Raw genomic sequence first — 17,788 nt, 5'->3', positions numbered from 1 at the left:
CCCGATTCACGGAAAACATCCCTTTGTGCCTTGTCACATATCCTACTCCAGATCCTGCTGGAATAAGATTTGTGATGTAGTGAACACTGGCGCGCATCATGAATTTAATGAGCAGAGGTCGTCAAGTCACCTATCTTGTTCCAGCTTCTCCCACTGTCAGAGCTAGGTAAAAAAAAAAGGTGTGACAGCACCAAAAGCCACATAATTATAGAATGGCCTCAAGTTGCACCAACATTATGTTGACTTTTTTAAGCTTTTTATGCCAGAATACATTAAAATACATATTTATTCTGCTATCCATAGGAAAGGGAAACACTTCTCTATTGATGTGGTCTGACTGCTAACCCCCAGCAATCCCTAGAAGAGGGATATAAAGAGCCCTGTCTGAACAGAGCTGAGAAAACATGCTCAACCTTGGCTCCATCCTTTGCTTTCTGTGGCAGACCCATAGCCTTGGACCATTTTCAGCTGTTCCATTGACAATGAATGGAGTGAAGGTTAAAAAGAGCAGAAGCATGCATGATCGGGCTAAGTCGCATTCTCAAGCATCCTAGGGGTTCCAGTGGTCAGATCCTCCACAAACATTAAGAAACTATTCCACAGACAGAGGATACCCAAAATTGTGGTAGAAATCCTTTAAAAATTCTTGCCACTCAAACTCCAACCAATCCGTAAGTGAAGGCGTATTTTAGCAATATTCTGCTAACAATGGTAGGGATACCCAATACTGGGGCTCCGTTGTATGTGATCATGTTGTAGAACCTTTGAAGCAGCTGCCAGACGAAATCTAGTATTACATGTTAGTCACACATTATTTGTCTCTCTGCTTTGCTTGAGTGGGAAATCCCAATAAGACATCCATATACTCCAAGAGGAAGTGAATTGTGAAATAGTCACTCAGGCCAATGTTATTTTGCAAAAATAACAGCTGTAAAATCAGACAGGTTGTAGACGGCTTACCTTTTCTGCTGTCCAGCCAGACATCAAACTCTACATTCCTGTATATTTCTGGATCAAGTGCCTTTAAGACCTTGTATGGGAACGGCATCTTGTTTGGGTTTTCTGTTGTCTAAAGAACAAAATGCCACCTCTGACTATTACATAAGTATTTTTTATGAAATTTTAAAAAAGCAAGTCTATCAGGACAAAATTACTTAAACCCAAAACATGAGAATAACCTTGGCATGGCCATACAATTTAGTGTACCTTCCCACCTACTTGTTTTACCATCTTCACTATTTTCTGGCTCCTGTAAAACTAGACTGTCAATAAAGGAAAATGGTGAGAAATGGAAGCATGAAAAACAAAATCGGTGGGAAGGTGCACTGAACAGTTTGGCCACATTAAGTGTGCATCAAGCTAATGCGTTTAGTTTGAATGGTCATTTGTGCTAAAAAGCCCCCTTTAAAACAGGACCTGTAACTCCTGGAAAAACTTGATTTTTTTTTTTTAATGAAAAAAAGGCCACAATATAAAAAAACTCATACATAGTGTGTATATATACATATATATACATATATTATATATACACACACACACACACACAATCAGCAGTTCGAACGATGCTCTGTCTTCTAGGTCCTCATCACACACACACACACACACACACACACACACACAGCGGACACACATGGATACACAGAGCGTGCAGAGCAGCCATCAGGGCATTACTACTGTGACTGGTGTGCCAGGCCCCGTGAACAGGGGGGGGCCCGGCTAAGCCTGAGGTAATTACTTTGCTGCATTAAGCCTGAGGCCGACCAGGCCCACCTCTTCACCAGGCCCCAGTCACAGCCGCAGCAGACAGTTTATCTTCACAGCAAAATAAATTCAGTCTAGATCTTCTGGAGACAGTGCTATATAATAATTTCTTCCTTTTCGAAGATCAATTCTATCTACAGAACAAAGGGACCACCATGGGATCAAATATGACGCCACCATATGCGAACATCTTCATGGCACAGTTTGAGGATTCATTCGTCTATACCCATCATCTATATGCTACAAACGTGGTTACGTGGCGTAGATATATAGACGACATCTTTATAATCTGGCGTGGTAAGGACGACTCACTTCTGTCTTTCCACGAAGACCTCAACAGCTGGCTACCTAACTTGCAATTTACATTAAACTACGATTACAAGACTATTAGTTTTTTAGATACCATGATGTTGAAATCTCCTGTGGGTAGGATCATCACAGATCTTTACACCAAGCCTACTTACAGAAATAGTTTGCTCCACTTCACCAGTGCACACCCCAAACATATAAAGAAGGCCCTACCTTTATCACAGATCAGGAGGGTTGAATGTATTGTGTCAGAACCCAATCTACGTAAGACACGTTGCATGGAAATGAGCCAAAAATTTATGGTGAGAGGTTATCCACACAACTTTGCGGTTCCAGGACCAACCACCAATCATCAGCGGACAGTGCAAGGACCCAGGGTCACGTGTGTGGCCACATATCATTCGTTTCAATCTCGCATTAAGGGGGCAATTTTAAAACACTGGTCTGTGTTAGGTAGGGCTTATCCGAACATTCCAGAATTCCATAGCTCCTCTCTTTTTTGCAATAAATGACCAAAGAACTTACGGGATACCCTTGTCAGAGCGGACGTTGGCTCCCAGAGTAAACAGCTTCATCAAACAACCTTAAAGACTGCCTGGAAGGGCAATTTACCATGTTTACACTGCATACAATGTTCAAATATAACTAAGGGGAGTTCGATTACCAGTGCAGGGGTGACTAAAGTTTTTCATTTGCGAGATTTTTTTTTACATGTGATTCATCATATGTGGTGTATCTTATAAAATGGCCTTGTGGTCTCTGATATGTTGGGGAGACTACCCAACATTTTTGAGACAGAATGAGTAAACATAAGTCGACCATCAGGTGCAAACAGTCTTTTGCCAATTCCAGCACATTTTATTAAAGCGGGTCATACAGTGGCACAACCTCGATATCAGGTGATATAGCACATTACCCAAAGTAGGAGAGGGGGGAAACAATACAGAAACTACACTCTGTAGACCCTTGAACCAGCAGGCCTTAACCGTGAATACAAGTTTTTTTTTTTTTTTACTAAGTCTTAACATAACAGATACAGTGATAGTGGGATAAAAGGCGTTATAACAGATGGCTGGGGCATCTCACATATAATTGTTTACTTATCACTGTCATTTTACACTTTTTTTTTACCACTTTTTTTAAAAACACATCTTATTAGAGGAGTTGGTTTATTACTATCAGTGTACATTATATTAAACATTTCCCATTAATTATCCTTGTCTTTTATTCCATTTCAGTCTTATCAATCACTATTTTCTTTTCTTTCCAGGTGCAGTAATTACCTCACCGGTCTTTTCACTTCTGTGATCATCACTGTCATTCTCCCGATCACACACACTTGACATGTGCATGTGCGTGCGCGGTCACGATTGCTCGTGCAACTGGTCTGCGCACACGCCTGACCTGCTTATTCTGCTGCCTGTGGTGGGCAGTTGCGCATGCGCGGACTGGGCCTCCTGTACGGCCCTTCTGCGCATGGGCGATCTTGCGTACCACGGGCAGTGATGCGTTCGACAAGCAGGATTTCTTGCATTCACGATCCTGCTCTCCCTCCCACCTCCGACTTTAAATGGCGGCCGTCTGGCACCAGCAAACAACACAGAATTCCTCCACAGCAACCACCACGCTACAGTCTTCTGTAACTGACCCCACCATGCGAACCACCACTGCATCTAGCACGGCGAGTAACCAATACCCCTCCCGCCTCCCCCCACAGGAGCCATTACGTCTCTTGAGCTCCTCAGGTAATAACAAAACTTTAGTCCCTAGTGGCCATATATATACATTATACCTCATGTTGTGTTCAAATGGGTCACATTTGTTTTCATAGGTGTTCACCTGGGACCATACACAGGTTTTTTTAACCTGATCTGCCCTTTACTCAACATATTAAGGTTTGTGCAATCTTGCATATTAGCGTTTCCTTTATATGGCACATAACTAGTGTTGAGCACGGTTCGTGGTTCTCCAGTTCGCGGTTCGAGTGATTTTGGGGGGTGTTCTAGATCGAACTAGAACTCGAGCTTTTTGCTAAAAGTTAGTTAGCTCAAGTTACGTTCGAGAACGGTTCTATCAGCAAAAAGCCAAGCTAATTACTAGCTGGCTTTTCGCTGTAATAGTGTGAGTCACTCTGTGACTCACACTATTATGAAATTTCAGCGTATAGTGTGTGGGGATTGCACATTCAGATCACTGCTGCTGGGATAATGGCGATCACCATTTTTTTTTTCTGTTCTTCCTTCCCTAAGCGCGAGTGTAGTGGGGCGGGCCAGCATGTCAGCCAATCCCAGACACACACACAGCTAAGCGGACTTTTTGCCAGACAAGCAAGGGCATGTGTCATAGGATGTCCATGTCACATGTCCCTGCATTATAAATACGGGCATCTGCCTGTCAGGACGCCATTATCTGCCTTCTGCTTCTGGGTGACAGTCACCGCATACGCAGCGCCTGTCGCCGATCCTGCTGTGTACGCTCTACACACAGCGCTATACAGAATAGGGATAGACGTTTCTTTAAGCCCTTTTAAGAGCTAATTACAGCAGGCTCAGAGCCATAGGTGACAGTCAGGTCCGTGGAAACAGTTTTTAACAGCTACAGATAAGAGCGTCTGTGTAGCTAAGCTCAGGGACTTCCTTGCTGCATTTCACCATTAGGAGGGATAGAAAGTGAGGCTTCCTTTCCTCTACACTGACCCACAACCCGGCCACTGTACCCTCCTGCCCTTTTTAGCAAAGCCATTTTAATTGCAGAGTGCTGCCAGTTAGTGCCATCCAAAGAGTGGCTGCTGTCCTCCAATATTGTGGCACTTGTGCCAAGCAAGTCCCACCACCTCTGCATTCTCCCCTCCTGCACATTTTTGCAAAGCCATTTTAATTGAAAAGAGTGCTGCCAGTTAGTAGCATCCAAAAAGTGACTGTTGGACTTCATTAGTGTCCCACTGGTGCCAAGCTATTTCCAGCACCTCTGCATTGCACCCTCAAACTCATTTTTACTAAGCCATTAGAATAGCAAACTGTGCTGCCAGTTTAAGGGCCATAGTTGCATTGTCGGGGATAGTTATTTTTGTTTATTCTGCTGTCAATAAAGCTAGATGACCGCTGCAATCTACACCACCTCTCAATTTTTACTGCCACATTTTAAGTGCACAATCTTGTCTCAATCAAAATGAGTGGCAAAATGACAGCTGCTGGTGGAAAGGGGAACAGGCGTGTTGGAAAAGGAAAAAAGTTTGTGTCCGTGGGGAAGGTGGCAAAGCTCCATTAACATCTGCTGAAGATAGGCCATCTACCAGCAAAAGTAAGATGTCTACTACTTTCCGTGGACAATCCGATGTGCTCCCTTTTTTACAGACACGAACAACTGGAACAAAGGTAGATGATGCCCAAAAAAAGAAAATGCTTGAATGGATCTCAAGTGGTCCAACAAGTGCCCTCTCCGCCACCTCAACTACCGCATCCAAAAAACACCAGTCCTCAGAGTTGTCATCCCAATCAAACTTGCTTTCTCCCAGCTCTGAAGTCTCCATCCGCCCTGCACAGTATGGTGGAACTGAGATGGCTGAGTCTGCAGAGCTGTTCAGTCACACTATAGCCTGGGAATCAGAGGTCTGCTCCCAAGCTACAGTGAGTACAGACCAGGAAATGGTCTGCAGTGATGCCCAGAACCTTTGTGACTCAGATTCAGGCCCTGATGACCAAGTTTATGAGCATAATGTAGACCCTTATTCACAAACACCTGTTGTTATAGACAATGAGGAACATACTGATGACGATGAGACGCAGATACCAAATTGGGATGACAACTTAAATATTCGGTCAGGGCAGGAAGAGGCTCGGTCTGAGGGTGAGGGGAGTGCAAACACAACAATTGATGAGGAAGTTCTAGATCCCACCTGCTGTCAACCCACAGTCAGGCACTCGAGAAGGTCAACAGAGGCAGTGGAGGAGGATGCAACTGATGACGAAGTTACCTTGCGCCTTCCTGGACAGAGTCGGAGTACTGGTAGCACGTCTACAACTGCATCCTCAGCCACCACTGTGCCTCTAAGCACTAGTCGGGGTGGCTCAGCAGGTCGCATGCCCTCTAAGCCATGCCTATCCTGGTCCTTTTTAGACCTTGCAAAAGATCGCCAAAATTATGTGATCTGTAAAATTTGTCGGGAATCTATTAGTAGAGGCAAAAACCTCAGCAGTTTGACAACTTCTTCCATGAATCGTCACATGAATAAATATCATATGTCCCAGTGGGAAGCTCAGCGTGCCGCAATGCGGCCTAGCGGAGCAGACCATCCACCGCCCGCCCCTTCCAGTGCATCCGCGCGCTCCATCTTCTAGGACTGTGGGGACAGCTGTCACACCTGGTTTTCCACGCACAACTTCCACCACTGTAATTGCAAAAGGCAGTTTGCTTGGTAGGTAGTCAGGTGGTTTGGAAGGGGAAACAAGTGCGTGTGTACAGCTCTCTCAGATATCAATAGCATCAACGTTGGATGAAGGCAACATGTCTACGCCTGCACTTTCCTCACAAACCTGCATTTTTTCAGGGACACCCTACTCACCACCATCTACCCACAGCAGCCAGATCTCTGTCCCTCAAATGTGGACAAATAAAACGCCATTTCCTGCGACCCATGACAAAGCTAAGAGGTTGACTTTATTCCTCTATAAGCTCTTAGCTACCGAAATGCTGCCTTTCTGCCTGGTGGACACAGAGGATTTTAGAGACCTTATGTCTGTCGCTGTGCCCCAGTACCAGATGCCCAGTCGCCACTACTTCTCTAAGAAAGGTGTGCCTGCGCTACACCAGCATGTCGCACACAACATCACCGCTTCCTTGAGAAACTCTGTGTGTCAACGGGTGCATTTCACCACCGATACTTGGACCAGTAAGCATGGACAGGGACGTTACATGTCGCTGACTGGGCACTGGGTAACTATGGTGATAGATGGTGAAGGGTCTGCTGCACAAGTCTTGCCGTCCCCACGACTTGTGTGTCAATCCTCTGTCTGTCCAAGTTCCTCCACTGCTTCTGCCTCCTCAACCTCGTCTGGGTCCTCCACCTCCGCCCCAAGCCTGCCTGGTCAGGCCACCAGCTTTGTAACTGCGCAGAAGGAATCACGCACCCCTCATTACTATGCTGGCAGCAGAGCGCAACGGCATCAGGCGGTCTTTATCTTGAAAGGTCTTGGAAATAAGAGTCACACAGCGGCTGAATTGTGGGCAGCTCTGGAGACTGAGTTTGGTAAATGGTTGTCTCCTCTCAACCTGCAGCCTGGTAAGGCCGTGTGCGACAATGCTGCAAACCTGGGTGCGGCCCTTCGCCTGGGCAAGGTGACACACATGCCTTGTATGGCTCACGTGTTGAACCTTGTTGTCCAGCAATTTTTAACACACTATCCCGGCCTGGATGGCCTTCTGAACAGGGCACGAAAACTGTCTGCTCACTTCCGCCGTTCAACCGCCGCAGCTGAGCGACTTGCATCGCTCCAGAAATCTTTCGGCCTGCCGGTTCATCGCCTGAAATGCGATGTGCCGACACGCTGGAATTCGACTCTCCACATGTTACAGCGACTGTGGCAGCACCGTCGAGCCCTGGTGCAATAAGTCATGACGTATAGCCTGGGCCATCGAGATGCAGAGGTGGGGCAGATCACCCTGATGGAGTGGTCTCAGATCAAGGACCTATGCACCCTTCTGCACAGTTTCAACATAGCGACGAATATGTTTAGCGCTGACAATGCCATTATCAGCATGACAATTCCAGTCATTTACATGCTGGAGCACACGCTAAACACTATTCGGAGTAAGGGGGTGGGACAACAGGAAGGGGAGGAACTACAGGAGGATTCATATGCGCAAGAGACAACAACATCACCAAGGTCCAGACGTTCATCATCACCAAGGCGGCAGGCATGGGACCATGGGGGACAGGGATCAACAAGGGCGCATGGTAGCAGGCCAAATGTTGAGGAAGGTGCAGGGGAACATGAAGAAACGGAGGACGAACTGTCCATGGACATGGAAGACTCAGCGGATGAGGGAGACCTTGGTCAAATTTCAGTTGAAAGCGGTTGGGGGGAGATGTCAGAGGAAGAAAGAACGGTTAGCACCTCTATGCCACAAACACAGCGTGGACTTGGTCCGCATGGCTGCGCAAGACACATGAGCGCCTTCTTGCTGCACTACCCCCAACATGACCCTCGTATTGTCAAAATTAGAAGTGATTATGAGTACTGGCTTGCCACACTATTAGATCCCCGGTACAAGTCCAAATTTTGTGACATAATTCCAGTCATAGAAAGGGACGCACGTATGCAGGAGTATCAGCAGAAGCTGTTACTCGATCTTAACTCGGCTTTTCCACCAAACACCCGTGGTGCACGGAGTGAATCTCCCAGGAGTATCTCCAAATCAACATCGATGCCATGACTTTGCAAATGGAGCCTTGCTCATTTTGGGCTTCAAATCTTGAAAAATGGCCAGAGCTCTCCACTTACGCCTTGGAGATCTTGTCGTGTCCAGCTGCCAGCGTTGTCTCTGAACGTGTCTTCAGTACTGCTGGGTGTGTGCTGACAGATAAGCGCACGCGTCTGTCCAGTGACAATGTGGACAGACTAACGTTCATCAAAATGAACAAGTCATGGATCCACAAGGAATTTACTACCCCTGTGTCATCCTGGGGAGAGTAAATGCTTGTGTATTTCTGAATGTGCTTGATGCAAATCTAGCTTTTAAGTGTACAACTGGGGCACAAGTGCTGCCACTGAAGGGGTGGGTGTCTGTGTGGCCCAATTTTTGGAAAAAAGGGAGACTCTGCTTGGAGTAACCCTTGCTTGCTGTGTTTTTAAAAAGGAGCCAAGATGAACAAGTCATGTTTCAGCAAAGACTTTGCTACCTACCCCAGTGTCATCCTGGGGACGGTTAAGGATGGCGTATTTTTGAATGTGCTTGATGCAAATCTACCTGTGAAGTGTACAACTGGGGCACAGGTGCTGCCACTGAAGGGGTGTCTGTGTGGCCCAATTTTTGGAAAAAAGGGAGACTCCGCTTGGATTCCACTTTGCGGGTTTTTGCATGATTTTAGAAGGGCATGCCTATATCTGTGTCTCATCCTCCTTTTCCTCATAACGCTGTTTTGTTTTCGCATAAGAATTTGTTCTCGTCACTTTCTAATGTGTTTGTGTTGTGAGTTGTCACCTTTTGGACACCTTTGAGGGTGTTTTCTAGGTGTTTTTATGTGTTTGTGATTGCCTCCCATTGTTTCCTATGGGGTTCGAGTGGTTCGCCGAACCGAACTCGAACTAGACCTCCATTCAACGAACCGAACTCTAGCCGAACCGCGACCGGTTCGCTCATCTCTACATATATCACCTACCTGTTATATATTTTCTCACCCATCACATTTTTCACCTGTTACATTTATTACAGGAAAGGTTGATCCCAGTGAGTCCCACGCAGGACTATTTTAGGGAATTTCACGCAAGATACGATATTAACCCTGTACAGACTACCGCATAGGTAAAAACACTTATTTTACATATACCTAATTGGTTGTCTCCTATTATTGAAATTTTAAAACTTTCTCCCGTTTGTCTCATAGGACATGAGCGCAGTTTTGCTCTTATGACTAACTGGGGTTATGCCCAATCAAGCTTTACATGTCATTTTGACTATCACATATCTGGGTAGGTTATACCCAAAGTCCTCACTTGTTATCACGACGTGGGTTATTCACATTGATACAAGTATATATACACAATTCTATAAGTTATACATATTTTAACATACCCCCTCTTTTTAGAGGATTATTGTATGAGCCTGGGTTTCCATGCCGTAATACTACCTGTGACTATCCCTATTTATAGAGGCTTTTTTGAACATAAGCAAAGATAGTTACTGTTTTGTTTTTTCTTGTTTGTCCTTTATTGAGCCCCAGGACTATCCTTTCTAAAGAATCTCTTGTATTACCCTCTCCCAGTCTCTTTATAATTCACCCTACAGATTATTTTCTTGCTTTCTGGTTGTATTTAATCCGCTTTACAGATATAACTCTGACTATTATTTCCCCTTGGTACATTCCATCCCAATACCTACATATGTGAACATTGATTCACCCTTCCCTGTGTTTTCCTAATATTCACATAGGTATGTGGATACATGTTTATTATATTAATCAACGATGAGGTTTTACTTTCATAGACTAAATTCAAAGATATTACCTCATTGTGAATGTTGTTTATAGCTTCATATTGTACTGAGTGTGATATAACACTTCTCTGCTTTTTGAAAGTTATAGCAAGTATATTCATGCTATGTAAACCTTTTATGTACTAATCATTGTTTATTGAAGATTCTGTACTTATTGTTTCATTTTTTGTTTGTCACATAGATCTTATTTTGATAAAGGCCTGGAGATTAGGCCAAAACGTTATAAGAAATTTTTGTTTCAAACCTTTTCATGAATAAAGCAGATTAAAAGAAATACACAATCTCCTTTTTTCTTTGGTTTCATATTGTGTGCCAGAGCATAAAATTTTACTACTGCTGATTTTTCCTCGGTGGCAGCAACCCATTTATTGTTAAGCTAGATTCTATCCTACGCTATTAGCCGCAACAGAGGGGCCCAGCAGTGTGGCTTCGGTTACTATAGATGGATAATTTGCATGCGACGGGGCGGAGCATGCAAATTAGCCATGTGCTGGACGGACTGGAGATTGGGTGAGTGGAGGGGGGGCTTGGGGAGGGGAGATGCGTGTCAGAGGACGGACCCGGTGGGCAGAAGCACACAGGGGGGCCCGGACACGCTGGCAGCCCAGGCCCCTCCTCTTTCATTCTTCTAATCACTGGGCCCCAGAGCCGTGTGTAGAGGAGGCAGGCAGGCACAGCTGGCAGGGAAAGGGGGAGGGGGGGTGTCGCCTAATTCGGGGTTGCCTGATGCGGGGGTCCACGGAGTCTCCCAGCAGCTGCCTGGGAGTCGGACGTTCTCAAGGTGACCGCGGCTCTCAGAATCTGCAGCACTGGCTCCCAGGGATCACTGTACCAGCGTCTATTAGACGCCAGTACAAGTCCTGACGTGGTGACATCAGCATTGTGAGCCGGTCAGCTGATCACGCTGCTGACGTCACTCGGCGCCGCAGAGGCGCCAACATAGCTGGTGGAAATTGCTCCTATGGAGCTGAAGACAGCAAGATTGATTGTAATTAGGGGACGGGTGTATGTGGACCAAACGAGGCCATTTGAGAACCCAGAATGGGGAGCAAGGGGGTTAAACTGCACACACAGTATGGGGACCAAATGGAGGAGTATGGGGAACCATGGGTTAAATTTAAAGACCGTAATGGGAGCATGAGGGTAGGATGGGTGCGGTTACAACATAAAAAGTGAGGGGGATGGGTGCGGACATCATATGGGAAGGGAGGGGTAATGGGTGCAGACAGTATAAAATGTGAGGGGCATGGGTGCAGACAGTATAAAATGTGTGGGGGATGGGTGCAGACAGTATAAAATGTGAGGGGGATGGGTGCAGACAGTATAAAATGTGTGGGGGATGGGTGCAGACAGTATAAAATGTGAGGGGGATGGGTGCAGACAGTATAAAATGTGAGGGGGATGGGTTAACGCAGTATAAAATGTGAGGGGGATGGGTGCAGACAGTATAAAATGTGAGGGGGATGGGTGCAGACAGTATAAAATGTGAGGGGGATGGGTGCAGACAGTAGAAAATGTGAGGGGGATGGGTGCAGACAGTATAAAATGTGAGGGGGATGGGTGCAGACAGTATAAAATGTGAGGGGGATGGGTGCAGACAGTATAAAATGTGAGGGGGATGGGTGAAGACAGTATAAAATGTGAGGGGGATGGGTGCAGACAGTATAAAATGTGAGGGGGATGGGTGCAGACAGTATAAAATGTGAGGGGGATGGGTGCAGACAGTAGAAAATGTAAGGGGGATGGTGCAGACAGTATAAAATGTGAGGGGGATGGGTGCAGACAGTATAAAATGTGAGGGGGATGGGTGCAGACAGTATAAAATGTGAGGGGGATGGGTGCAGACAGTATAAAATGTGAGGGGGATGGGTGCAGACAGTAGAAAATGTGAGGGGGATGGGTGCAGACAGTTTAAAATGTGAGGGGGATGGGTGCAGACAGTACAAAATGTGAGGGGGATGGGTGCAGACAGTATAAAATGTGAGGGGGATGGGTGCAGACAGTATAAAATGTGAGGGGGATGGGTGCAGACAGTATAAAATGTAAGGGGGATGGGTGCAGACAGTAGAAAATGTAAGGGGGATGGGTGCAGACAGTATAAAATGTGAGGGGGATGGCTGCAGACAGTATAAAATGTGAGGGGGATGGGTGCAGACAGTATAAAATGTGAGGGGGATGGGTGCAGACAGTATAAAATGTGAGGGGGATGGGTGCAGACAGTATAAAATGTGAGGGGGATGGGTGCAGACAGTAGAAAATGTGAGGGGGATGGGTGCAGACAGTATAAAATGTGAGGGGGATGGGTGCAGACAGTACAAAATGTGAGGGGGATGGGTGCAGACAGTATAAAATGTGAGGGGGATGGGTGCAGACAGTAGAAAATGTAAGGGGGATGGGTGCAGACAGTATAAAATGTGAGGGGGATGGGTGCAGACAGTATAAAATGTGAGGGGGATGGGTGCAGACAGTATAAAATGTGAGGGGGTGGGTGCAGACAGTATAAAATGTGAGGGGGATGGGTGCAGACAGTATAAAATGTGAGTGGGGGTGGGTGCAGACAGAATGAAAAATGAGGGAGATGGATGTGAACAAAGTATAAAATGTGAGGGGGATGGGTGCAGACAGTATAAAATGTGAGGGGGATGGGTGCAGACAGTAGAAAATGTAAGGGGGATGGGTGCAGACAGTAGAAAATGTGAGGGGGTGGGTGCAGACAGTATAAAATGTGAGGGGGATGGGTGCAGACAGTAGAAAATGTAAGGGGGGTGGGTGCAGACAGTAGAAAATGTGAGGGGGTGGGTGCAGACAGTAGAAAATGTGAGGGGGATGGGTGCAGACAGTATAAAATTTGAGGGGCATGGGTGCTGACAGTATAAAATGCGAGGGGCATGGGTGTGAACACAGTATAAAATGTCAAGGGGATGGGTGCAGACAGTATAAAATGTGAGGGGGATGGGTGCAGACAGTATAAAATGTGAGGGGGATGGGTGCAGACAGTATAAAATGTGAGGGGGATGGGTGCAGACAGTAGAAAATGTGAGTGGGGGTGGGTGCAGACAGAATGAAAAATGAGGGAGATGGATGTGAACAAAGTATAAAATGTGAGGGGGATGGGTGCAGACAGTATAAAATGTGAGGGGGATGGGTGCAGACAGTATAAAATGTCAGGGGGATGGGTGCAGACAGTATAAAATGTGAGGGGGATGGGTGCAGACAGTAGAAAATGTCAGGGGGATGGGTGCAGACAGTAGAAAATGTCAGGGGGATGGGTGCAGACAGTATAAAATGCGAGGGGGATGGGTGCAGACAGTAGAAAATGTGAGGGGGATGGGTGCAGACAGTAGAAAATGTGAGGGGGATATGTGAAAACAGTAGAAAATGTGAGGGGGGATGGGTGTGAACACCGTATGAAAAGTGAAGGGGATGGTGCGGACATAGCATTGGGAGAGAGGGAGGATGGGTGCAGACAGTATGGGAAGTGAGGGGGGGATGGGTGCGGACACAGTATGAGCAGTGAGGGGGCATGGGTACGGACAGTATGAGAAGAGGGGGGGGATTGGTACGGACACAGTATGAGGGGAATTGTGCGGTCATAGTATGGGAAGCAAGGAGGTGATGACTACGGAGGTTGCTTTATCACCGTATGGGATGAGAAAAATGGCACATAATAAAGTCTGGGTAGGGTGGAGAGTAGTGTGAAGAGAGGGCTTAATATGGAGAGGGAGTGTGGAGGGTACGTAACATAAAAGGGACTGTGCGTCATGTTTTGTGCAGGGAACACAGTGAGGGTTAATTATTTATTCAGCAGCGCAGTGTGGCGCAGATATTTTTATCCAGGGACATTATAATGACACTTATTTTTCAGGCATTGTGTCGGGATGTGCTGAAGAAGAAGGGAATTTTGTTTACTTACCGTAAATTCCTTTTCTTCTAGCTCCTATTGGGAGACCCAGACAATTGGGTGTATAGCTACTGCCTCCGGAGGCCACACAAACTATTACACTTTAAAAAGTGTAACCCCTCCCCTCTGCCTATACACCCTCCCGTGCATCACGGGCTCCTCAGTTTTGGTGCAAAAGCAGGAAGGAGGAAACTTATAAATTGGTCTAAGGTAAATTCAATCCGAAGGATGTTCGGAGAACTGAAAACCATGAACCAAAAGAACAATTCAACATGAACAACATGTGTACAAAAAAAAATAAACAGCCCGAAGGGAACAGGGGCGGGTGCTGGGTCTCCCAATAGGAGCTAGAAGAAAAGGAATTTACGGTAAGTAAACAAAATTCCCTTCTTCTTTGTCGCTCCATTGGGAGACCCAGACAATTGGGACGTCCAAAAGCAGTCCCTGGGTGGGTAAAAGAATACCCCGATAAAAAGAGCCGACAACGGCCCTCCTCTTACAGGTGGGAACCGCCGCCTGATGGACTCGCCTACCTAGACTGGCATCTGCCGAAGAATAGGTATGCACCTGATAGTGTTTCGTGAAAGTGTGCAGACTAGTAGACCAGATAGCCGCCTGACACACCTGCTGAGCCGTAGCCCAGTGTCTCAATGCCCAAGACGCCCCTACGGCTCTGGTAGAATGGGCTTTCAGCCCTGAAGGAATCGGAAGCCCTGAAGAACGGTAGGCTTCAACCATCGGTTCCTTGATCCACCGAGCCAAGGTTGACTTGGAAGCCTGCGAACTCTTACGCTGGCCAGCGACAAGAACAAAGAGCGCATCAGAACGGCGCAGTGGCGCCGTGCGAGACACGTAGATCCGGATTGCTCTCACTAGATCTAACAAATGCAAATCCTTTTCACATTGGTGAATTGGATGAGGGCAAAAAGAAAGTAAGGAGATCTCCTGATTGAGATGAAAAAGGGGACACCCCTTAGGGAGAAAGTCCGGGACCGGACACAGAACCACCTTATCCTGGTGAAATACCAGGAAGGGGGCTTTGCATGATAACGCTGCAAGCTCTGACACTCTTTGGAGTGATGTAACTGCCACTAGAAATGCCACCTTCTGCGAAAGACGTGATAGAGAGACATCCCGCAGCGGCTCAAAGGTGGTCTCTGAAGAGCCCGTAGAACCCTGTTGAGATCCCAGGGTTCCAGCGGCCGCTTGTAAGGTGGGACTATGTGGCAAACTCCCTGCAGGAACGTGCGGACCTGCGGAACCTGGCTAGACGCTTTTGAAAAAACACGGAAAGCGCCGATACTTGTCCCTTGAGAGAGCCGAGAGACAAACCCTTGTCCCTTCCGGATTGAAGGAAGGAATGAGACGTGGGTAAGGCAAACGGCCGGGGGGTAAACCCCTTATCAGGGCACCAGGCTAAGGAGATCCTCCAAGTCCTGTGATAGATCTTGGCTGACGTTGGTTTCCTGCCCTGTCTCATAGTGGTAATGACCTCTTGAGATAACCCTGAGGACGCTAGGAGCCGGGACTCAATGGCCACACAGTCAGGTTGAGGGCCGCAGAATTCAGATGGAAAAAATGGCCCTTGAGACAGCAAGTCTGGTCTGCCTGGGAGCGCCCACGGTTGACCCACCGTGAGGTGCCACAGGTCCGGGAACCACGACCTCCTCGGCCAGTCTGGAGCGACGAGGATGGCGTGGCGGCAGCCGGACCTGATCTTGCGCAACACTCTGGGCAGAATTGCCAGAGGAACGCCTTTAGGGCTAGATACACTGCCCTTATCTCCAGACCATTGATCTGAAGGGAGGACTCTGTCGGAGTCCAGGTTCCCTGAGCCCTGTGGTGGAGAACAACCGCTCCCCACCCTGACAGACTCGCGTCCGTCGTGACCACAGCCCAGGATGGGGGCAGGAAGATTTTCCCTTCGCCAGAGAAGAGGGAAGAAGCCACCACTGAAGAGAGGTCTTGGCTGCCAGAGAAAGAGAGACGTTCCTATCTAAGGATGTTGACCTCTTGTCCCATTTGCGGAGAATGTCCCATTGGAGTGGCCGCAGATGAAACTGCGCAAAGGGAACTGCCATTGCTGCCACCATCTTCCCCAGGAAGTGCATGAGGCGCCTGAAGGGGTGTGACTGGGCCCGAAGGAGAGATTGCACCCCTGTTTGCAGCGAACGCTGTTTGTACAGCGGTAGCTTGACTATCGCTGAGAGAGTATGAAACTCCATCCCGAGGCAATTCAGTGATTGGGTCGGATTCCATTTTGACTTTGGGAAATTGCTGATCCACCCGAACCTCTGGAGAGTCTCCAGAGCAACGGTCAGACTGTGTTGACATGCCACCCGGGAGGGTGCCTTGACTAGGAGATCGTCTAAGTACGGGATCACCGAGTGGCCCTGAGAGTGTAGGACTGCCACAACGGATGCCTTGACCTTGGTGAAGACCCGTGGGGCTGTCGCCAGGCCGAAAGGCAGTGCCACAACTGAAGGTGTTCGTCCAATGGCGAAACGCAGGAAGCGTTGATGCTCTGGAGCGATCGGCACATGGAGATAGGCATCCCTGATGTCGATTGATGCTAGGAAGTCTCCTTGAGACATCGAAGCGATGACAGAGCGGAGGGATTCCATGCGAAACCGCCTGGTTCTCACAAGTCTGTTGAGCAATTTGAGGTCCAAAACGGGACGGAATGAACCGTCCTTTTTTGTTGGCACCACGAACAGGTTGGAGTAAAAATCGCGACCACGTTCCTGAAGGGGAACGGGGATCACAACTCCTTCTGTCTTCAGAGTGTCCACCGCCTGAAAAAGTGAAACGGTTCGCTCGGGGGGCGGAGATGTTCTGAAGAACCGAGTCGGAGGACGAGAGCTGAACTCTATCCTGTAACCGTGAGACAGAATGTCTCTCACCCATCGGTCTTGGACATGTGGCCACCAGGCGACGCAAAAGCGGGAGAGCCTGCCACCGACCTAGGATGCGGTTTGGGGAGGCCGAAAGTCATGAGGAGGCCGCCTTGGAGCCGGTGCCTCCGGCGGTCTTTGGACATGACTTAGACCGACATGCAGAAGAGTTTCTCTGGTTCTTCTGTGGCCTGTTGGACGATAAGGATTGGGATCTGGCTGAGGGCCGAAAGGACCGAAACCTCGCTTGAATTTTTCGTTGCTGAGGTCTCTTTGGTTTTGGCTGGGGTAAGGACGAGTCCTTACCCTTGGATCCAATTGCTCGCCCAACAATCGGTCGCCAGAAAAAAAGGCAAACCGGTCAAGAACTTCTTGGAAGCAGAGTCTGCCTTCCATTCGCATAGCCATATGGCCCTGCTGACTGCCACCGAATTGGCGGATGCTTCCGCTGTACGGCTAGTCGAGCGGAGCGGAGGTACGGGTGACCGCATTAATCTCAGACCGACAAGTTGAGATAGCTTGGAGTGCCCACACTGCTGCAAAGGCTGGGGCAAAGAACGCGCCTATGGCTTCATAGATGGATTTCATCATGAGCTCTATTTGCCCGTCAGTGGCATCCTTGAGCGATGAACCATCTGCCACTGATACTACGGATCTAGCCGCCAGTCTAGAGACTGGAGGATCCACCTTGGGACATTGAGCCCAACCCTTA

At 47.7% G+C, this 17,788-nt stretch overlaps 1 protein-coding gene across 1 annotated transcript in view; it reads right to left on the bottom strand.

The window, feature by feature from the left end:
- ALG13 (ALG13 UDP-N-acetylglucosaminyltransferase subunit) overlaps window positions 1-17,788 on the bottom strand; it is a 302,253-nt gene that overhangs the window by 89,567 nt on the left and 194,898 nt on the right. The window contains exon 15 of the mRNA XM_075324885.1: window positions 961-1,069. Coding sequence (XP_075181000.1) covers window positions 961-1,069 — 109 coding nt within the window. The remainder of the gene's footprint in view (window positions 1-960; window positions 1,070-17,788) is intronic.

The sequence above is a fragment of the Anomaloglossus baeobatrachus genome, chromosome 9 (genome assembly GCF_048569485.1).
Source record: "Anomaloglossus baeobatrachus isolate aAnoBae1 chromosome 9, aAnoBae1.hap1, whole genome shotgun sequence".
NCBI classification, from domain to species: Eukaryota; Metazoa; Chordata; class Amphibia; order Anura; family Aromobatidae; genus Anomaloglossus; species Anomaloglossus baeobatrachus.
Note: the sequence above shows the minus strand (reverse complement) of the source record. Positions and strands in the feature narration are given on the sequence as shown.